Below are 24092 nucleotides of genomic sequence, written 5' to 3'. Positions count from 1 at the left end.
ATGGCTCCAAATTTCGAACAACAACCAACAAGGATTAAAGTTGTTTTGCATGTTTGTTTGATTCAAGGTTCCATTGGGCAAGGAAGAGGTTGAGCTTCTAGTTTCTAGAGTTTGCGATTAGAGGTAAGTAATCTTACTATTGGAACTGCCCACGAGCCAGGCATTAGATGTATGCTAGCATGATAGACTGATAGTATAATATGATCAAAGTATGTTCTGGTACGAGATCTGGATTATTTATTTGTATACATAGACACTTGAATGCTAGTATGAGATGGTATGTGCTTCCATATGGTTGTATTTGATCTGATGATGTTGAGGTATAATGTATGTTGTAGAACCATGATGTTGAGGTATATGTGTATGTTGTAGAGCCATGATGTTGAGGTTTATATGTATGTCATAGATTCGTACAGTGATGATTATGATGTTGAGACTGTGCAAATGTCCTTACTGATTAGTTAGATCTCCATTAGATTTGTATTTCCTTCGGGATTCACCAGTTTGTGTTTTCGGGATCCACCAGTTTGTGTCTCCTTCGGGATTCACCAGAGGTAGTGGGCATACTTAATACAGTAGGATAGGACTCAGTCTCCTTCTTGACCAGTTTGTGTCTCCTTCGGGATTCACCAGAGGTAGTGGGCATACTTAATACAGTAGGATAGGACTCAGTCTCCTTCTTGTTTCATGTGTATATGTGTCCCATGAGAATTAGAGCAGTTTATATGTTTCACCAGAGGTGGGTATCTAGAGGACATAGATGTCCAGCCTAACACCAGTAGTGGGGCTACTTACTGAGTATTTTGTACTCATTCTTTCTCATGTTGTTTTTTCAGGTAAGGGTAGAGATGCACCGGCGATGGATAAGTAGAATTCGTGATCGAGCCATCGGGACTAGTTTTTACGCTTCCGCATCGTGAGATTTAGAGTTTTTTTTTCATGTTTCTCTTAATTTTTTAGTTTTGATGTTTAAAACTTGCTTTTAAGAATCATTTTTCAAACTTATTTATTATCCTTTATGATTTGTGGGTACCCTTCTATTGATTTAGTATTTGAATTTAATGGAAGTCTTTTGAACTTACCTTGTTTAATTAGCATTTATTTCGTCATAACCGAGTGTCGTTTTGAGTTCCATGCATGCATGTATTTAGTAACGGCCTAACTTAAGTCCTAGGGGGTCGAGTCGTTACATCATGGATCCTCTAAGGTTCTCCAATTGACTATTAGGTCCTATTGAGTCTTCCATGGGTCCTCTAATATCCTTCGTGTGAATCCTACATCCTCCATTGGTTCTATTGAAGTCTTCCATGAGTCTTATTGAAGGCTTCCATGGGTCTTCCAAGGTCTTCCATGTGACTTCTAGGCCCTCCATGGATCCTGCTAAAAAAAATTAATAATTTATGTAAAAAAAATAATTCAATTCATTTAATAGATTTTTATTATAAAAATAAGTTAAGTAAATATTTTAATATATCATTACTGATTTATTAAAATAAATATTTATATCATTTTTGTTAAATTAATATTAATAATTAGTTAGCTATATTCAAAGTGAAATTATATGTGAAATAAAAAGCAGATAGAAAGGGAAAGAGAGAAAACCCATAGTTTTGGAAATGAATAGAAAACCCTTATATGTGGGAAATGAGAATGTCGGGGAATAGCTTATTCCCAGGCAAAGAGGTGAAAACTACGAAACAAACATGGAATTGGATACCTATGCCAATTCTTATGCAGAAAATCTGCCAACCAAACGGCCCAAAGGTTTTCAATGGGTTTTTTGAACTACCTCTAAGCTTTCTTATGAAGTCTATGAGCTACCTCTAAACTTATATGGGTTCTTTAAGTTTACTTCTCTCTCATGGGTTCTATGAGCTACCTCTCAGCTCCCTCACGGATCCTCTAAGATATCTCTAAGCTTCTCATAGGTCTTTTGAGCTATCTATTAGCTTCCCCAAAAATCCTCTAAGCTACTTCTAAGCTCCCTCGTGGGTTCAATTGAGGTTTTCTATAGGTCGTTTGAGTTTCCTTATTGGTCCGACCAATCCACTTAGATCGATTTCCTAAGGCCATGGGTGTGACTATTTCTCGAACATAGGTCCCACTAGCCTTAGTCGGCCATCTCGAACCTTTATCTTTATCCATGAATGTTCTATCTCTCTAGACTCTCAATCTCAGTCCATTTCGATAAATCTATCCATAATAATTTTCTTAGTGATTGATTTCATTGCAATATATTTATTTGATCATTATTCTTGTGCAGTTACAAATTAGAGGGAAAAAAAACAACACTAATCATATATATAATTGCATTAAGTATGGGAAAACATTTTTAAAATAATTAGATGAAAAGTAATAATTAAAAATTTTCCCCCCATCAATTACATATGATCTAACAATAGCTTGATTCTCCTATATTTGAATTTAAAGAACTTGTGGGATTTTAACATAATATCTTAACTTGGGGTCCATCATCAAGTTTTTTTTTTTTTCCTCTAATTTAACATGCGAAAATGTAAATACAAAAAAAAATTATAACTTTTTGAATGAGTATATATCTCCTAACTAGTTAAGTTAGCTCGAGTTAGTAATTATCATTCTATATGATTTTTAAAAAAAAATGAAAAATAAATAATGACCTTTATTTAATTTGAATTGTGGTCCTCCAAAAATCAAAAGCCAACTCTCCCATGTTCTTTTAAGGTGAAAATAAAAAAGCTTCTACATATGTTATTCCTTTCCCTACTAAAAGAAAGCCTTGAGAAAAGAGTTCAAGCTTGCTACTTTACAATGTCACCTTTTCCCCATCCTTAATTAAATTAAACCCTAAATTTTTAAATTGATTCTAAAAGTAATTTCCTTTATTGAATGGTATCTCTCACCAAAGAAATATTCTCTAATGTAAGTAGAAAAGTATAAATTTTGAATTTTGAAATGTGGGCTTTGTTCAATTGTTGTTGTCTAAACTCTTTGAAAAGTAGATATAATTTGAAAGTTCATACTTTGATTTTAAAATTTGGAGAAAACTTTTTAAGCATTTTAAAAACATTAAAATATATATAAATATAAATTAGAGCTAGAATAAGCTTTTCTATAAATAAAATTATTATTATGAATATTTGAATTTATTGACAATCATCGAGTGACTTGAAAAGAAAAAAAAGAATTAACAAATTAAACATCCCTTTACCCCATAAACATCCCTCTAGATCCAACTATGGATCTTTAAAGTAGTAATTAGGACCTTATCTATGTATAAGTTATATGTATACATATATTTGGATTAACAATGGATGTAATTTTCCTTTCGTTAAAATTTCACTAGTGAGCACAACTAGACGGTAGAGATAAATGGTAAAAAATTTGACACATTTTAACATTTTTATAGGTTGGAAATCGATATTTTTATTTTCAATATTTTTATCTTTTCTTGGCAAATGTATTGTAATTAAAGTGTGTGGTTAGGGAATTGAAATTCTGACCTCGAGGTCGATAGTACAAGCACTATGTCAGTTGTGTTACGCTCATATTGACGTCGATATTTTATCGATAACTTTATCGATATTGATATTTTATTGATATTATCATCGACATTTTCATAAAATTAAAACGATTATTTGTTTAAATTCATTTTCATTTCGCCTCAGAATTTGAAAGATGGTTATTTTTTGTTATCTAAAGTTGTGAAATATTTATTTTAGATATTAAATTTGTAGTATATTTTATTTCGATTTCAAAACTTTTAAGATATATTTGTTCGTCTTTAAACTTTTAAAAATTAATTTTTTTCGTTCTTATCATTAATGAAGTGATATATATATATATATATATATATATACTAGAGTTGAATCGTGAATAGATATGAAGTGACAATATTAGGACTAAAATAATTGTTCAACTAAGTAAACATTTTAAATTTTTTCAATAAAAATAAAAATTTTAAGTATTCATAGACAAATAAACATGAAAGTGAAATATTCAAAAAAAAAAAAATCAAATCTTATTATTCTTTCATGCAAAGAATTTCCTAGTAAATAGTTGTCTAACTATTCAACAATTATAGTTTTTACAAGTCTATAGTTTAAAAAAAAAATAATTTATAATTTCTAAATCATATAGATTAAATTATAATTTTACCTCATTATTTCTAAATTCATTGCGAGTATTCCTATGTTTACTTTGATGAAATTAATAAGTTAAAGAAGATGAACATCTTATTTTAGAGAAATTTTGCTACCAAAAGATTCAAAACTTGCTCTTTTTCTAAAATGCTATAAAATTAATTACATGGAAAAAAACGGTGGGAAATGGAATTACAAATTTACAATATAATTTGTTTATTTTTTATTTTTTAAATATCTGAATCTAAATCTTCTTCTGACTCCACACGTCTCCCAAGAAAAAATTAAATTAAGAGGAAAAAACCAAAAAAAAAAAAAAAGGAAAAAGAAAAAAAAAAGTATTTAAGAAAAGGAAAGAGGGATTGAATTGGCGAAGCGCTATTTGAAGGTGATTTTCAATCATCACACCCACGCCCTTAGCTGAGTTGGCAGCTTCATTGCCACCGGATGCACCGAATACCGTTTTAAATTATAAAAAATACCCTTAAACTTTTTTACATATTTTAAAAATAGTTGTAATATTATTTTTGAACTTTTATAAACATTTCAAAAGTATCATTAAAATATAAATTTGTTAAAATTTAGATGAAATTTGAGATGTGAAATGGTGCAGTAGATGATACATAATGAAAATTTGAACCATCATATCGTTTTAGGTCATCTCCAAAGAATTCCAAATCTCGATTTCTATTCGAAATTCTCAAGAATTTAATACTCCAAAGGTAGTTTTGAAACATTTTTTAAAGTTGAGAGGTAATGTTGCAACTTTTGAAAGTATATGGGTATTTTTTAAATAAAAAGGAAAGTTCAAAGATATTTGTTATAATTTAGCCTTTATTTTTTTAAAATCGATAATATATATCTTAACCAAATTAGATATGTTTAGATGGACCACGAAGATTTCATATAATAAAAATTTTCCAAATTATTCTCGTATATTAGTTAACTATGTATGAAAGTGGAGATTTGAACTTCTGATTTTTAGTTAAAGTTATAATGTTTTAATTGATTGAACTAAATTTGGATTACCAATCACATCAACATTATTCAACAACAAAATGAGATTTAATGGTAGTGAAGAACTATATGTGAAGAAAGTTTTATAGTTAGAAAACGAGCACAAATTTCAAAATAGTTTATGAAGGGATAAGAATTTATCTAATTATATATGAGTATAATTCAATTGTCATGAGTCCACTTGAAACCATTTCATTTTTCATTTTTTGTTTATTAAATTTATGTTTGTTTTCTCTTAATTTTCTTATCATGGAATTCTTATTCAATCTCACTCAATGCTAAATGTCTTTGGATTCTCATTTTAGCATCAAGATTCTATTATTTATGACATCTTGACGCTACAAAAAATGTTCTATTCTACCATTCATTTAGGATGTAACATTTCGATGCTACCCTATTTTCTTATAAATTATCTTATTTTCAATAAGAAAAAAAAACACACTTTGGATAAAATTGATATTGAACTAATTCATTTATTATTGAGAGAGTTTGTTAAGATTTTTGGAGCGTCAAAGAAGAGTTCCATAATTTATAAATACAGAATCACAATAGAAACGATCATTGATATACAACACTAGATTATTTCCGTTTATTTTTATATAGTCTTGTAATTTTATGAATTTTACATTTGGTCTCAATTTTGTTTTAGTGATGTAAAGTACCTAAAAAAGAATTGTTTTTATTATTTATCTCAAAAAAGAAAAGAAAAAAAGAATTGTTTTGCTTATTAATCATTCATGTTTAATTGTTGTTAATGCTTGTGTTCTTTTGACCAAATCTTGCATGTTCTCTTGTCTTGTAACCCTTCTCTTTTCTGAATAAAGAATTTCAGTCTCTCTCTCTCTTCTTTTTTTTTTTTAATTATTATTATCATTATTATTTCACTACAAAATCAGAAAGTATGGAAGTATTAATCATTACCAAACAAATAGTGACTTCAACCCATTATTTCTCCTTAAAGAGAATATAAAGGCAAGTATATTTATCACCAACAACAAATTTGTATATAAACCTACACCTACTCAATGTTTCTTTTTTTTTTTATTTTAATATCATTTTGGTTCCTATATTTTGAAGTCATTTGATTAATTTCGTCTAGTACTTAAACATCGTTGTTTGTTTATTGTTGAATTTTTAAAAATAAATTATTATTTATTAATATTTTTACTAGAAAATTTTAAAACATATTCACTTATTATACTTTCTTATACAAAAAGTGATAGGAATATTTTCTAATATAGAAAAATAAATCAACTTATTGCAAATATAACAAAATGTGTCACTGTCTATCAGTGATAGACATCTATAGACATCTATAAGTGTTTATCATTGACACTGATAGATGTCCATCTGCAGTATCTATAATTGTTAAACAATGACATTTTGTTATATTTGAAAATATTTTCAATGGTTTTATCTTTTAAAAACATAATTATCTAAATTATTGTTATTGCTATTATTATTATTATAAAATTAATTTTAGAAAACGGGACTAAAATTGAACAAATATCAAAATACAACTACAAGTTAATAGTTATATCTCTCTTATAAAGTTCCCAAATTTAAATTTCCTTAGGTCAAATGTGTATTAGGAAACTTTAGAATTTTTACCCATTAAAAGTAAGAGGGATTTAAGTTTAGTCTATTAACTTTATCTTTTTTTCAAATATATGAATCATGAAATCCCAATTTGAAATACATTATAGGAATCTTGTAGAAAGTAATGAATATTCTTCATACCATGACCAAGGATTAAATATATATATATGATTCATAAATTTATACGACTTGATATCGATATCAAACATCGACCAATCTATAAAAAGAAAAAATAAATAAATTTATATCTCTAAACTTCAAAGTTTGTTTCACTATAAATTTTAAACCAATTCTTACAATTTAAGATTTTTAATTTTAATAAGTGAATCCATTTAAAAGTTTATGTTCAGATTCATTTAAAAACTTGTCATGCATAAAAAGTCAATAATTAAATATACAAACTTATATGTGAAAGTATGGTTCATAAGTTTATCTTTATAAATCGGGTTTATAAAATTATAGAAATTAGACCCCTTTTAAAAATTTGATTTTTTCTTTTTTCTTTTTTTTTTATGACGTAGTTTTCACTTACAATAATAACTTCTTCATGTACTTAGCTGAGTTTAATTTAATAGAAATTGACGTATATTTTCTCTCTTAAATTTCATGCATAGTTGTTAGGGAAAATATTTAATGCCGAATACTTAAATTTATGTAATTAAACTCAATATACTAATTATAGAAATCCGTAACTTTCACGCTATTGGAAATTGAAAAAGGGAATATGTGGTTTTCATTCCTATTTTTCTATTTTTGACGAGTGAAGAATCCAAGCAGTTAAATTCTCGCACTCATTTATTTAATTTGTTTTAATAATTAATTATTTATTTTTTAAAAAAAACTAAATAGGTAAGCACTATTTTTCTTTCAATTTTTTTTTTTTTTTATCTTCTTTTTACGCATGATTTAAAAAATCAAGTTAAATTTTAAAAATTAAAAAAGTAATTTTTAGAAACGTTTTTTGTTTTTGAAATGTAGCTAAGAATTCAATTATTGTACTTAATAAAAATACAAATCATTATAAAAAAATAAGAGAAAATAGGATTGATTTTCAAAACTAAAAACTAAAAACGAAATTATTAACAAACGGATTTTTTACCCCCTCTAAATAAAGCAATAAATAAATAAATAAATATGGATGGATAGATTCAACAAATGAGTGACGCAACAAATTTCAATTAATATGATTCTCATAACCTCTCAAATGAACCAAAACTCACAACTTTCATCCTCCATCATTAAACTCGTTTGAATCATATCTAAATAAATAAAACACCTCAAACATAAATTATATTTATAATTAAAATTTAAAAAATTATTTTTTTCATCCTAAATTTGAACCCAATTTTTTTTAAGGTCCCTAATGCATCTCTAAATTTTAAAACATGCGTAATAAATTATTCATATTCACAGACGTTCAACAAATTTCTAAATTGTATGAAGTGTCTTGAATAGGTTTATGAAATGTTAACATTAGTCTAATAAACTTCCATTTAATAGTATATAATAAGTTTCTTTAACTATTAATTTTGTATCTAGTAACCTTTGAAGCTTTAAGAAATTACAATCTAAAGACATATGAAAACTTATTATACACGAATCTAAGTATAGTTCAACTAGATAAAGCATATATTCTTCATGAAATTTGTCTTTCCACCATGAAAAAAATGTTAAATTACAAGTTTAGTCCCCTACACGGTTAGGTTTGTATTCATTTAGACTTCGTTTGGTAACTATTTTATTTTAAAAAAAGTAATCCTATAAACACTACTTCCGTCTCCAAATTTATTCCTTTGTTATTTACTTTTCACCAATAGTTTAAAAAATCAAGTCAAATTTTGAGAACTAAAAAAAGTAGTTTTTATAAAGTAGTTTTTGGAATTTGAAACTTGGCTCAGAATTCAACTATTGTACTAAGAAAGATACAAAACATTGTAACAAATGTTGATGAAATCGGTTTAATTTTCAAGAACCAAAAACAAGAAACGAAATGGTTACCAAACATGACCTTAGTTATTAAACTTCAAAAAATATCTAATATGTCTCTAAACTTTCCATTATATCTAATATCCCCTACATTTTAAATATCTATTTCATAAGTCCTTAACCTATTGGTCGTTTATTTAAATTTCTAAATTGTGGTGTATAAAATTAAGAATTTAAGATCCTATCACATATGCAATTTGATTCTAAATATAATATACCACTTGATTTTTTGAAAAAGAATTAATCTTTCAATGACCTATTAGATACAAAACTAGAAGTCTAAGAATTTGTTAGAGAATCTTAAAGTGGATAAAGTTTTAAAATTCAAACATTAAATTTGTAATTAAAAATAAAAGGAAAAATTATCTTTGTGGTCTCTAGCTTTTGGGTCCAATTTCTATTTAGTTCTTAGATTTCAAAATGTTATACATTTAGTCCTTAAGTTTTGAGTTTAGTTTTAATTTAGTCCCTAGATTTAATGCTACAATTTTACCTTTGACATTTGAATTTTGCTTCAATTTGGTCCCTATTTCTCGAGGTTTACACTTTTAACCTCAATTTTTCACTAAGTATTCACTTTCCGTCTTTTGGAGTTAATTTATGTTAATAAACTAAAAATCCTTAAAAGAATTATAATGAATTAAGTCTCAATATTTTTATCACTTTTAAAATTAAATTTAAAATTTTACTTCTAGTTGCTTTTAATTAATTAATAGAAATTGACATCAATAATAAAAGTAAGTATTTAGTGAGAATATGTTGAAATTGTAAATCTTAAACCCTAGGGACCAAATTCAAACAAAATTTAAATTTTAAGAGTAAAATTGTAACATTTTGAAACTTAAAAACTAAACTGAAACGAATTCCAAAACTTGAGAACTAAATGTGTGACATTTTAAAACCAGAGACCAAATAGAATTTATAGCCAAAACCTAGGGACCAAAACGATATTACTCCCAACATAATACTTACTTACTAGTTTCTGACGCACAATCTAAAAGCAAAAAAAACAAACATATTTTAATTAACATGAAATTTATACTGTGGCTTTTAAAGTTAGAAGCTCACCCGAGCAAAAAAAAGGAAAAACAAACACACAATTAAACAAAAGAACAAAACTTGGATTGAACAAGAGAACAAACTAAGAATAAGAAGAGAACAAAGAGCAAGCAGAGTAACAGTCTCTGAAGAATGACTGAAAAAATTTTAAAAAAAATCTCGTGAATTTGAGAGGTAATTGTTTTAAACTTGAAAAGGGTGTTTTTGTGTTCAAATGTGATTCGGCCAACAAGGCCGTGCGGTTATGGTTGGGGTATTGCAACAGCGAGAGCAGCCAGCATCAAGCAAAGCCTTTATTTAGTGCCATTGGCGTCAGTAGCTCCACCTTTTGCTGCAATAAATGTAGCCTTCCCTCTTCTTCTTTCATCCCTTTTTCTCCTCTCTTTTTCTCTATTCTATTCTTTACATTTCAATTTCCCCTCTCCTCCTCTCTTTTATGTGCAAAGCTGATCCAAATTTGAATGTTCTTTGTGGTTTTTGAGGAGTTTGGCCTTCTGGGTTTTGTTCCTTTTCTTGATTCTTAGCTCTAATGGAAAACGAGGATAAGCTTGTTGTTCAAAGGACTCAGGTGGGTTCACGTGAAGAACCCATTTCAATTCCTGTCCAAAAGGTATGATGAATGAATTATTTTGTTTTTTCCTTGTTTTTTTCTGGGATTTTTCTTGTGGTTTCTCACTGCCGGAAGCTCTAATTCGTGTTTGTTTTAATGCGGTTTTTCTTGTTTTATCCTCTGATTTTCGTTTTTAATTCTGTAAGAACATTGATTAAGCTGAGCTAAGAGGAATGAATGATTGTAGCTACTGTTTCTTAAATTGGCTTGATGAATCAATATGGAACTAGATTATATCTACTCTCTTTTGTGAATTTTTGTATTGAAGTATTTTTGCTGTTTTATTACTGAAAATCTTGATGGTGAATTACGAGTTTGTTTTTCTGAAGGTGTTGTGAAATACCCTGTTTCTCTTTTCTTCATGTCCTTGTTTCTGTTCTTATTTTCATTTCTTCTTCCAGGATGAAGGTACAGCTGGGATCACTGAAGAAAAAGAGCATTCTAATCAATGGAAGAGATCGAATCTTGTCCTCGAGATACCGTCTCGAACACCCGAATCGTCCCCACAAGATTATCATGCTATAAAGATGCCTCAAACTCCTAGGAAAGTAAATTTTCTCTTGACACCAAGTCCTTCAGATGTGAGAATTAATGGATCTGGATCACCTGGTCCATCTTCATCTAGAGGCAAATCATCTATAAGAAGTCTCTTTCCTAAGTTAAGCTTTATCCATAGAAGTTCTTCAGACATTGAGAAGGTTGCTAACCTTGCCCTTGAAGGTTCATCACATGGGGCACAAGAGAAGCCTTCAATATCTAGGTCTTTGTCTCTTTCAAAGATATTCACCCCTAGGATAAAGAGGACTTCATCACTACCTGTTACTCCCATCATTCACTCGAATCCCGAATCGGCGCACGGTGGAATGAGAGGAGGCGCTACCAACTTTATTGTATGCATCCACTCCATAATTTCAATGCTCAAGCATTTTGGCTCTTTTTTAAACTTTTTGTTCTTTTCATATGTTTGGTTATATAGGTATCTATATTGTAAACATTCTATGAAATGTATTGTGGATTAGATATGTTGCAACTTGGGCAATTTTATCCAATCTTTGTGTTCTTTTAGGGAAAAGGAGCTCAACGAAAAATATCTCGTTCACTTTCTGTCCCGGTGAATGATAAAGAGTCAAGTTTGAGGAGGATGGATTCATTTTTCCGTGTAATTCCTTCAACACCACTTGTGAAGGGAGGAAGTGGAAAGCTAAATATACCCATAGAGGAAGCTGGTATGATTTGATGAAAGCATATCAAGTACTGTTGGATTACTTTTTTTGTGGTTTTTTTTCTTTATAATGAAACTGACACTTTGAGGTTGATCAAATGGTTGAGGCCTTACTAGCAAGATCTTCTACTCATATTTAGGGGAAAAGATCATTTTGAAAACTAATTTAATGGTGTTTATTTGATGGTTTAGAAGAAGATAATGCTGGTGAAGATATACCTGAAGAAGAGGCTGTTTGCAGAATTTGTCTGGTTGAATTGTGTGAAGGTGGCGAGACGCTAAAGATGGAATGCAGCTGCAAAGGTGAACTTGCTTTGGCACATAAGGACTGTGCCATCAAATGGTTTAGCATCAAGGGGAATAAGACATGTGATATATGTAAGGAAGAGGTCAGAAACTTACCTGTTACTCTGTTACGGATCCAAAGTATTCGAGCTCGAAGCACCGGAGCAATCAGAGCTCTGCAGGAAGATGTCAATGGATATAGGTATTTCAGGATTTTGTTTGGGAACATTTTTTATTTTTCTTGCTTTGTCCACTTGAGGCTTTAAAACTAGTATGATACTTTGTTCTCTTTGTTTGTATCATTCAGCATTTGCTTTCCATCTGATTTTAATTTTTGAACTTTATTTTGATCCTCAAACTTTTAGATGTTATATTTTTAGTCCAAAAAACTTTCAAATATATTGTTTTAGTCCCACAGTTGTCTAGAAAACAATTTGAAATTTTCTCATTAATTTTTAAATTTTTTATATTACTGAAAATAGAATTCTGATTTGTTTCCAAACTAAGCACATGACCCATTAAATCTAGCTTCAAACTATTCATTTTGACATTTACTTATATGATAAATGAATGGATAAAAAATAAAAATTAAGAGGAAACATGTTTTTTGAAGCAAAGTTCAAAGACAGTCAAAATGTTTAAAAGTTCAAGGAACGACTTTTATTCACTTCTTTAAACATAATTTCTTTGGCCCATAACATATTATACTGTTTGTAACAGAAGCATGAAAGTGAAGATTCTTTCAATAAATCATGTCATCAAAAACTGACATGAAAACTTTGAAGTATAATTCTTTTTTCTTGATCTCTCTTCTCTTCTGCATTCTGTGCTAAGAAAATTTGTAATGTCGATGATGAAAGTCGTCTTCAGATAACGACCGAAACATAACATTGATTTTCATCTTTGTATAGCATGTTCATTTATAACCATCCTGTTTGGTTCAATGTCCATCAGCAAAAAGGGGAGTTCATTAAAATTTTCAATGTGCAAATTTTTACAGGGTCTGGCAGGAAGTTCCCGTGCTCGTAATCGTGAGCATGCTTGCCTATTTCTGTTTTCTCGAGCAACTACTGGTAGGATTTTCATCTCTACATATTGTACATTGAATTCTTGGCACATTCCCTTGAAAATTGTTGTCATCTTTCAGGTCGGTAAAATGGGTAGTGGCGCTATCGCAATATCCCTCCCTTTTTCTTGTGTACTTGGACTGCTCTCATCCATGACCTCATCAACTATGGGTAGGCAATCTAATAATGCTGTGTAACATGTAACCGATCTTATCATTTTTGTTAGTTTCAGGGCTCACCGACCATCGTTGTATCGGAAAGTGGTCATCGTGTAGCCATTAGTGTTTATCATTTTCATTTTGGAACTTGTTTACACTACTTGATTATGATGCTCTGTTATTATGAAATGTGATTCCAAATTTTTTATATTCTAACTCGTGAATTATATATAGTTAAGAGAAGGTTCGTCTGGGTATACGCCTCATTTCAGTTTGCTCTTGTCGTTCTCTTTGCACATATCTTTTACTCCGTGGTGAGAACTCTGTGCACATGAATCTTTTTTATGCAATTAAGATGTTATTTTCAATTTGGTGTTGCTTCCCTTGTTGCAATAGGTTGGCATACAAGCAGTTCTATCTATTCTTCTTGCAACTTTTACGGGGTTCGGTGTTGTGATGAGCGGTACTTCGATCCTAGTTGAGTTCATCAGATGGAGAAGAAGATGGCAAGCTTCATTGGAGCAACATCAAACACAGATGATCACACGACCAGGCCAGTTTCCTAGAACATCGAGTGTATAACAAGAAAACCGTCCAGACTGATATCGACACCGAACCAGATACATACTAGAGGAACAATAGCAGAAGTGTATTTTGTTACTTATACCATACGCAGTTTCGCTAGCTCAATCGGTCATAGCAAACGTGTGTAAATGAGAAATTTGTGTTGTTTACCTGTGTTTTTCATCAAGTCAATGAGGAATTGGCTTCATAGGCTTCTTTTTGTTTCTTTTTCATGGTATTTTGTAGAACAAAGTTGCATTGTTTTTTCTTTTTTCTTTGGTGGATGAGAGTGCACTAAAAGCATTTGTGAAAGTTTTTATGTTATGTAGATTTGTATCACTCACTTTCTGATGTGAGTGATTTATAGAATAAACCATTCCTCTTGTAACATACATTCTTTTTCACTTATTTTTCATATGGATTTGTCAATATTGCCAAGTGTATACACTTGAATTTATTGTAGCAAGGGATAACCTTATCTTATGAAACAAAATGAATGTATTTTATAATACTTGAAGTAGAGAAGTTATTAGAGGTGCAGTCTGTATTTTATGGTTTTTGTCAATTGTTTCACATATGAAAACGCATTAATTTCCTTATCTATTGTTTACTCCATCTAATATTTGTACCAACTAATCTAAACCTTCAATGGGTTGTTTTTTTTCTTAAAGTTGAAACATAAAAATAATCCTCAACGGCCAAAACTTGAAATTAAAAAAATAAATGAATGACTCTCCAACCAAAGATTAAATTACAATTATGCTTTTTCCATTAAGGAATTTCAACTTTTAACCGTCTTTTTTCGCATCTTCCCGTCTCTATCTGGCATCTCTCAGATTCTCACACAAAAATCTTGTTATATCCTATTGCTAAGCACAAACTGTCATGTGAGAGAATTTTGCTACAAAAATACTTGTCTACTATTTGGACTATACCTAGTTTTTACGGTCGAGTTGGATTGCTAGCACGCAAGTATTGCTCGAGTTCGTTAGGTTAGGCAAATTATGAGCTTAGGGTTTAGGATTCTTTTCCACTTTTTTTTGGTATTCTATCTTAAATATCATATTTTATAAATAGAAATAAAAGTAAATTGTTCCACCAGTTTAAAATTTGTCTGGATTTTTTCCATTTGACCTTTTTTTTAAATTACAAAATTAATTGAAAATATTACCTTTTATGACCCTAACTTTTTGGCTATAGATTCATTTGGTCTCTTAATTTTTTAAATAGAAATTTTTAAATGGTTATAGGAATTTAATCCATAAATTTTTTAGAAATAGAATTAAATGGTCATTGGAAAATATTTAACCATTTGTTACATTAAATAACTTATTTTTATTACTTTTTAATGGATAATAAATAATAAAATTAATAATAAAACCAAAAACGCTTTTCTCTCTAATCATTTTCATCCTTTTTCTCCTAAATCAAAAAGGAAAATTATCGTAAATAGCCTTTTTAAATTTTCACTTTTCAAAACTAGCACGTTTTTTGAAAACTCGTTAAACTAGTTTTTGATCAAATATTATTGTTCGCACGAGATTTCAAGAGAAATTTATTTCCTGAAATTTGAACTTTGTATTTGTATTAATTTTGTGGAAAGTGAGTACAATCTCTAATACATAATATTTTGATACTTTCAAAATAAACAATGATCTTTAAGTTGGTTGATCTTGAATGATCGGCCTTTGAGCTTGTTGATTTTTTGGGATGATCGGCCTTTGGGCTTGTTAATCTTCTTGGATGATCAGTCTTTCGACTTAATGATGTTTTTAGATGATCGACCTTTGGGCTTGTTGATCTTCTTAGATGATCCCTTTGGACCTGATGATTTTCTTGGATGATCGACCTTTCGGCTTGTTACTCTTCTTAGATGATTAATGCTCGCACAAGGCTTCCGGAGAAACTTGTTTCGTGGAGTTGAACTTGAGTTGGTGTTGATGTTGATGTTGATTTGATGCGATGTGGTTCGATCTCTAGTATTTGATCATCTGATTCTCTTTCAGTCGAATGCGTACGCTTGATTTGAGGAAGCGAAGCGTGTGATGATTTTGGAGTTGAAGTCTTGAAAGAATGCTTGTATCTCCAAAGGACTTCAGTCTTCAGGTGTGGTCAGGAGTTAGAGAGTCTTCTAATTGTTGATCATTTTAGATCGGCCTTTTAGGCATGTTGATCTATCTCCAAAGGATTTCTTACCCGCTTGGAGTAGTCTTTGGGCCTATGAGCTTTTCCTTGAATTTGAGAAAATTGAATTTTCAGCTTGTAGGTTATAAAAATACAATCAGTTTATTGAAGTCTTCTAATCTTCAAACCTTCAAATAATTTAGAACTTTAAAATAATTTAGATCTTCAATTCTTTAGAATTTGAGTGTTTTAGTCTTCGAAACTTTGAGAAACTTCAGTTTTCAGCACTTGAGAGCGTTGGTTTTCAAGAATTAGGAGCTTCAATACTTGGATCTTGGGAGTTTAAATCTTCAAAGCTTTAGTATATTTTCTGATTTCACAACTTTATGTCTTTTGATCTTCAGAGATTTAGTATGTCTTCTGATCTTCAGAGTTTTAAAGGAGTTGTGTGCTTTAAAGGAGTTGTGTTCTTTAGATCCTCAGAGCTTCAGGTAAGGCCTCGAACTTCAGAGAGCTTTGGCCACTTTAGCCTTTAATTCTTCTAACCTCCCCCAAATGAAAAAGTAAAGCCTCTATTTATAAAGGTTTCTTATGAGCTTTACATGAGCTTAGACCCAATTGCTTTATTGGGTCCAAATTGGGCTTGGACTTAAATTTCAATTTGGCCCAAAATTTCACTATGGGCTTAAACTGAGATGGACCTAAAGGACTTTCATTACTCGACCCGATCTAAATTATAATTTTTCCAATAGGCTCAAGCTTTCAATGATGATGTGACAGTTTTGGATTCACTAAAATTTCTCATTCAACGATTATGTAAATTTTAATTTTCAAGTCTTTAACTTAATTAAATTATTTTTTAATGGATCTCAAGTGATTCTATTATGATTTTTAAATTTCAAAAAAAAAATTAAAATTTTGGATAATTTAGACATCCATATAATTGTTAAACTAAAATTTGATGAAGGATTTGAGAAACTACGTAAAATTTGAAAATCTAAAATTTGGCGTAGGATTTAGAAACATTAAAAAATGGAATAATCAAATTTTATACAAAAGTTATTGGAAAAAATATATTTTTGGTTCCATTTAATCCCCTAGGCGATAAGCTTCCATGTCCATCCACAAGTAAAATAGAGTAACTAAGGAAAAATATGTAAATACTACCTTACCTTATTAAATTATTTATATATTTATTATTGCTAATTGTTGTGATAGGCAATGAATAGAGATAGATTTCAAATAAACTATAAAATTAATTTAGTAATAATCCTAAATACTTGAATATGAATTATTAGTAATTAATTTACCAATTATTTATTTTAAAATTTTTGTATGATTATTATTTTGTAATATATATAGTTTTAAAAAAATAATTGAATTATAACATAAAATAATATGTTTATTATTGTCTATATTCTTTTTAATATATTTCTTAATTTTAAAATTTTCAAGATCAAAATCTAAAAATCGCAGAAGCCACAACAGTTTTCAAAAAACAAAATGATTGAATTTTATGAATTTGAAAACATTAAACAGAATCTGAATCCCTAACCTTCAATTTTCGTCGTCGAATCCCTTCGCGATCAAAAGCAAAGGAGAACAAAAACTTCTAAAATGCTCAAATAATAAATAATTTATAAATTTAAACTACTAATTGTATCCATTTAGACTAAACATTCATGCATTAAGATTACTTCGGAAAATTCTAAGGAAACTTTTGCTATCAAAGGTCTAATAATTTGATTAATAAAATTATAAGTATCCAAATCTAATATAAGAGTGGTGTTGATTCGATATATACACTTAAGTTTTCAGAAGAACACGTCATTCAGTTTCATCTTGCTAATGAATGCATAAGATTGAAGCCAGAAATCACCTCAGAAACTAATTTAAGAGCTGAAATTACGGCTTAGAAATCAGATCCAACAATCAGAAGAAGAGTGGATTTAAGATGAACTGACAAAATAAAGAGTTTCTAATTATGCAAAAAAGATTTCAAGTTACAGGATTCTCCATCAAACGAGAGAAATCAGCAATAATATACAATCTCTCCAGAATCAGAACCAAATTTCAACATCCAGACCACCAAAACCACAAAATCCCCAAATTCAAACCCTAGATTCTAAAAAACCTTAACCTCCAAAGCCATAGAGAGTACGACCTTGCCTCTTGAGCGCATACACGACATCCATGGCGGTGACAGTCTTCCGGCGAGCGTGCTCAGTGTAGGTGACTGCGTCGCGAATGACATTCTCGAGGAAGATCTTGAGAACGCCGCGAGTTTCCTCGTAGATCAAGCCGCTGATACGCTTTACGCCACCACGACGAGCAAGACGGCGGATGGCCGGCTTGGTGATTCCTTGGATGTTGTCTCTTAAAACTTTGCGATGCCTCTTGGCTCCTCCCTTTCCGAGGCCTTTTCCTCCTTTGCCTCTGCCGGACATTGTTGCTCTGATGAAGTTTTGAAGGAATTTCAGAGAAAAGAGGCTGAGACGGATGTTGAATGAGGAAAATGACAGAGTTGGTTATTTATATAGAAGATGAGATGGAAGGATGGCCGTTGGATGGCGATCCGTGTGTCGAAAGGATTTATTCTTTTGACCGTTGGATTTCACACGGATTGTGCCTTTAGTGGTTGGATGGATCCGTCTCGCGGATTGAGGACTTTTATTTTTCTTTTGGGATTACTCCATTCAAATGACCAATTTTGATCAAATTTAATTTTTGATGGACTAAATTTCATATTTTTATAATATACAATATTATATTTTACGGGATTGAAAATATAGAAACTAAAATAGACGTACATGAATCAAAATCAGATTTCAACCTACAAAAATTTATAAAGTTTCGAGTAGATTATATTTTTGTTCCTGTACTTTATATTTAAATCTAAAAAAGTAAAGCGAGTTTTATGTTTTCAATCTAGTATAATATATTAACAAAAAAATCAAATTGATATAAGGCAAAAAAAAAAAAATCTTTAATATATTATGGATTTTGTTTTAAATTGTTCACTCTTTGATCTCCCTTTATAGTCTGGTGGTAGTTGTAATTACAAATTCAAACTTTCAATTGTAAATATTATGTTGTCAAACTTCTAGATGTGTTGAAATTTGACCCTCAAGTTTACAATAATTATAGAAATTGAATTCACAAATGAAAAACATTGAACCCTCAAAGTTATACAGTTATATAAGTTTGAGGGTCCAACTAACACTTGTGTAAGTTTGGGGACTTAATTACAACTACCACCATATTTTAAGAATGATTTTTGCAATATACCCTACTTTAAAAATATGGAGTAAGTCAACGTTGGAGAAGTCTAAAGCTAGGACCTCCCAAAAACATGAATTTTAGAAGCCACATTATCTAGTTTTGAGAAATATTGCATTGAGGACTGCATGACCAAGTTAAGCTCCATTTCTAGACTACTTAGCACAACTAGTGGTTTTATATATGAGTGGAGAGAAATGTTCATGATCATGTCAAAAAAAAAAAATATCCTAACAATGTTACGTGTAGATTCTTCTCTTTGATACTTGGAAACATCTTTTTGGTAAGAAATAATATATATGGTAACTATCTTATCATATAATATATATATATTAAACTATATGTTATATCAAATATAACATATATAACTTATAGTTTCTACGTTGTATCAAATATGATATAATTTATAATTTTTATTCTCTTACCAACGACATTTAATATAAATTTCATTTATATTAAATTTTATTATATGAATTCAATTCACACATATTCAAATATTAATTTCCTCTCATATATACTTTATATTATAATATATCAAATATATTATATCAATTATATCATATGTAATTAGATTAAATTAATTATATTATATATAATTAATTTTCTCAATTGTTTTGAACAATTCAAATTAATCCAAAAATGGATTCTCATTAATTTCCGTTGAACTACAAAGGGGATCTCATGGACTTGTAGCTTGAAGCTTCAACGCTACATGAATTATTAATTAAACTCTTTAATTAAATTATTCATCATCTGTTAACTGTCGGACACTTCACTAAAGACCGACAGCTGCACTCTTCGCACTACAGATATATTTCTGTCCATTGAATATAATCAGTCTACAGTACGATGACTCTTTACAAATTGCTCATAAGTACAACTAGGCCAAAATTACCGTTTTGCCCATATAGTTACATCTAACTCCTTATGTACCACTAATCCCTCTAATAAATGATAAAACGTAGTCCAACTATGACCAAACCCCTCTCGGGCCAGGAGAGGGTGTAACGCCACATTGTTCAAGTCTCGAAATCAGCCCTTAAGAGAGCGATTTATCTACTTACCTCAACATTGGGGAATGAGTGAATTCCTTCTTGTGTAGCTATATTCCCAGCTCCCTAATCAGACGAATCCCCAAAATGGTAGGCTTGTTGAGTCGCCGATCTAGCTACTATCACTCATACAAATTAAAGGACCGTCTTCATAAGTCAAAGTTCACAACTCACTCAGAATTCAGGTAATGTCAACTATTGTCATCCTAGTGAAATATAGGTCTCTATTATGAACAGCGTTATATAATAAAACTAAACATGTTGTGGTCCGATCTTATACAAACTCCTTTGTATAGAATACCCTCGCTCACATGTCTCTCCATGAATGATCAGAATCAGATCATTTGCAACATTTTACAACAATTGTAACATTTACAAAGCGGGTCATACTCGTAGTGTCACCGGGATAAGGTATCCAACCTTATCCATCTACTACAGACCATTTAGGTTATCACTTAAACACGATCCACTCGTATGTCTCTACATACATGTTTAAGCTACAGGATAATCTTGGATATTAGTTTATTGGTTTGTGGGTTTAATGCAACTAAATGTCAAATAAAACCTCACATATTTTATTAGATAAATAAGATGTTTGTACAATACAATTACAAACTGTAAGACCATATGAGATTCAGGGCATCAATCCCAACACTTATGACATATAATTTATATGAATGAAACAAGCCTTTGTTACTTACTTTAAAAAAAATAAAAAATATATGTGCTTATTTGTTTTATTCGCTATTATGGCTTAAAATGACGATCATGATAGTTACTTGTCAACGTCTTCAAATGAGATGGTTGGTCGAATGTGTAACGCCTTAGTCCAATGGGCAAATGAATGAATCAAGATCGCATACGAAAGAAATGATCCTAAAGATATGAAAGTATGGTGAAGCAAGGCTTAAAAGAATTGAAAGTTACTACCTATACCAATACTTTTATATTATAGAGTTGTTGAAGGACACCCTGATAGAATTTTTTATTCTTTTTGAATAGATAAAAATACATTTAGAGCTTTATATGAGATATTGAACATCTTTATTCATAATTAAGTCGATTTACACACTCCATTAAGATTCCCTCTAAAAACTAGAGATTTTTACACGAAAAAGTTTTTGTACACCATATATTTCATAAATGTCCAAGATTTTGAATTATTTCGTTAATAGCTTTTAATTTTTTTTTTATTTTGAACCAATTTAGCGGTTTCACCATTATTTTGAAAATTTTGAAATATTTAATTCTTTCCTTATTAACATCATTTTCTAATTCTGACTTTATTTTTGTTATTTATTAATTTCGGTTGGTATACATATAATGCATGACATGTCCTTCATTTTAGAGGATTTTATTTATTTTCTTCCATATTCCTAGCTGAAAATCGATCATCTCCATTGAGATATCAAGTATATGTCGAATATACTGGTAATATACTAAAAAATGTAAATAGTATATGTCAAATATACTAGTAACATACTAAGAAATGTAAATATACATCACATATACGATGATGTATTTTTAGGTGTGTTTACAAATATATTGAAAATTATGTTATTTGATATGTAAAACGATATATTGTACAAATTGTCTTGTTAATGTACTTATCAAATATACCTTGGTTTACTTCTAGAAAATTCAAATATATATCGAATATACCGTATTATATATATCAAATATACCTTATTTTCTTCTTTTATACTTCTTGTCAATTCTTGTTTTTGTTTATGAGGGGGACAGTTTTTAGATTTTCTAACAAACTTTTTATTTGTGTAGATTTTGAAAATAAGACCGTTCAGGAAGCCATGACTGTACAAAAAAAAAGGGAAAAAAAAACTTCCTTTGCATGCATCTTTTGAAATTAATATTTTTATAGTTTTTTTTTTTCAAAACAAAAAATTGGATGGTAAGGAGGCTGGAAAAGTAAACTAGCCCAGACTTTTGTCTAAAATAGACTATTCATGTGAAAAAAGTAAAATATTTTTGACAATTATATAATTTGATCTATTTATTTATGCTATATGTGTAGAAAGCCCTAAAACTATTAGATACATTAATTTTCACATGTGCATAAGTTTCTTCGAAGGACTTCTCCAACCTGTGAATTAACAAAATAGGTAGTTTCTCAATTTCTCTTCTTCCTCTACTTTTCTCTATTTATTTGGCTATGATTGTGACACAACTTTACTCAAGTTAATAAAGTTTAAGTTGTGTTGGGCTAGTATCATATCGGTGCACATTTTCTTTACTTTGTAGACACTCATTTGCCCATTCAATTTTGAAAGAAAAAAAAATGTGGATCCCTTTTGTGATTAAGAGCCCATCTTTGATCCAAACGAAGTTTTATAATCTAATTAGCTTGTTGCAATCGAGTTCTCATGTCCCTTTTCAAGCCCCTTTTCAAGTTTATCTCAAATACGATGTGGTATGGTACTCATAACTTTGTTGGTGACCACCACTGTCTCGCATTTAAATGCGACCAGAAACAATTTTTTCACTCATTTTAATTATTAAAAAAAGAAAATTGTCTTCCACTTCTCTACCAAAAAAGGCTATGGCAAATCATGTTCACAAAGAAATGATCTGAAATTCAATCTCCGTCAATCTAAGATTATTTCTTTCAATCATATTGAGGCAAGACCTAGATTTAAGGTGATCTCAAAGATGATCTATCTGAAGAAATTATCGGTAGCTACATTGTGACTTGTGAATCTCTTCCCATCGAAAGCACAACACAAGTTCCACAATTCTATAAAAAATGTTGAAAAAGAGATGACCGAATGAGAGGATAGTTTATTCCATCTTCGATTTAATTTCTTGTACTCTCAATAAATATTAAAGATTTAAAATAAGCAACGTTCTTAATTGTTTTTGCCAACCTTGAAAATTTTAAGACTAAAATTTACTCACCAACTTTTTCTATAAAAAGAAGAAAAAAAACCAATGGATTCATTAAATGAAGCTTGCCATGAGGTACTAATACATTGGAAGAGGAGTCTTCCTCAACAACGTGTCCTAGCCAAAGAGGAAAGCTACTTTATCAGACAGTGGACATATTTGTCAAAAGACACTTTTTTTTTTCTATCCACTCTTTAAAAATGTTTTTAAAATCCAAGCCCATTCTTAAAAACTGAAAAACAAAACAAAACATTGTTTTATTTCTGAAATAGACATGAACTAAACAACCTTAAAATCTTTATCCTTATAAAGAGATGTTTTGCTCTTTTCAACATGCCAAACCCTATATGACAGGTAATTAAGACATCAAGGAGATATGAAATAATGACAAAGATGGTTGGAAAGATTGCAAAAAGACACGCACAGTGATAACTTTGACCTTTTAAAAGAAAGTATTGAAACTTGCAATTGAATTTGAAATGTAGGAACTCAAAGTATTGCCATGAGCAAAATGAATATTGGGGGAATGCATGCTGGAGAAACCAAAAGATGATTAATAGATTGCAAAAGTTTGAGAATACATGCAACATTGTAAAAGCAAACAAATATGAAGGAAAATATAGCTTCGCAATTGTTGAGAAACAAAAACTTCTATTTTAAATACGGAAAACCATAACTCTACCTCACAAACACTCCCTAATTCTTTCAACCAATTTACACTCCTCTATTTTAAATACGGAAAACCATAACTCTACCTCACAAACACTCCCTAATTCTTTCAACCAATTTACACTCCAAGCCACAATGACCGATTAAATATAAACTAAACCATAAGCACACCAAGAAATATAATGGAAAATCCATTACATGATGTTGCTGATCCCACGTTGGAAAAATCAAGAGACTCCACAATCTTTATAAGATATAGATAGACTACCCTTCCCATAATCAACTTGGTTTTGAGATGGAACCCATGTTATTTAAAACATAATAAGCAACTGGGCATTTGTATGAATCTCAGATACTAAACAATGTTGGACAATAGTAT

At 30.0% G+C, this 24092-nt stretch overlaps 2 protein-coding genes across 4 annotated transcripts; one reads left to right on the top strand and one right to left on the bottom strand.

Annotated features, from left to right (window-relative positions):
* The first annotated feature begins 9950 nt into the window (after nt 1-9950).
* Nucleotides 9951-14117, top strand: LOC120083543. Of its 3 annotated transcripts, none has more exons than XM_039039339.1 (8): nt 9951-10392; nt 10794-11282; nt 11459-11618; nt 11810-12101; nt 12900-12972; nt 13047-13137; nt 13359-13438; nt 13521-14117. In XM_039039339.1, exons 1-8 carry the CDS (start codon nt 10312-10314, stop codon nt 13704-13706), a joined length of 1452 nt encoding a protein of 483 aa, XP_038895267.1. In that variant the 5' UTR covers nt 9951-10311; the 3' UTR covers nt 13707-14117. The 3 variants fall into 3 exon arrangements, with proteins under 3 accessions (XP_038895267.1, XP_038895268.1, XP_038895266.1); XM_039039338.1 differs by having other exon boundaries at nt 9969-10392; nt 11807-12101; XM_039039340.1 differs by lacking the exon at nt 13359-13438 and having other exon boundaries at nt 9955-10392; nt 11807-12101.
* A 3643-nt stretch (nt 14118-17760) lies between these two features.
* LOC120082722 (histone H4) lies at nt 17761-18328 on the bottom strand. Its single transcript, XM_039037999.1, has one exon. The coding sequence runs from the start codon at nt 18257-18259 to the stop codon at nt 17948-17950; it is 312 nt and encodes a 103-aa protein (XP_038893927.1). The 5' UTR covers nt 18260-18328; the 3' UTR covers nt 17761-17947.
* Between the last annotated feature and the right edge of the window lie 5764 nt (nt 18329-24092).

The sequence above is a fragment of the Benincasa hispida genome, chromosome 8, assembly GCF_009727055.1.
Source record: "Benincasa hispida cultivar B227 chromosome 8, ASM972705v1, whole genome shotgun sequence".
Classification (NCBI taxonomy): Eukaryota; Viridiplantae; Streptophyta; class Magnoliopsida; order Cucurbitales; family Cucurbitaceae; genus Benincasa; species Benincasa hispida.
The sequence above is the reverse complement of the archived record's forward strand: the minus strand, read 5'-3'. Positions and strand labels throughout refer to the sequence as shown.

Coding starts and splice junctions, on each gene's coding strand:
- LOC120083543 (XM_039039338.1), top strand. CDS start 10,312: ATGGAAAACGAGGATAAGCTTGTTGTTCAAAGGACTCAGGTGGGTTCA. Junction 11,283..11,458: donor GAGGCGCTACCAACTTTATT/GTATGCATCCAC, acceptor GTGTTCTTTTAG/GGAAAAGGAGCTCAACGAAA. Junction 12,102..12,899: donor GAAGATGTCAATGGATATAG/GTATTTCAGGAT, acceptor AAATTTTTACAG/GGTCTGGCAGGAAGTTCCCG.
- LOC120082722 (XM_039037999.1), bottom strand. CDS start 18,259: ATGTCCGGCAGAGGCAAAGGAGGAAAAGGCCTCGGAAAGGGAGGAGCC.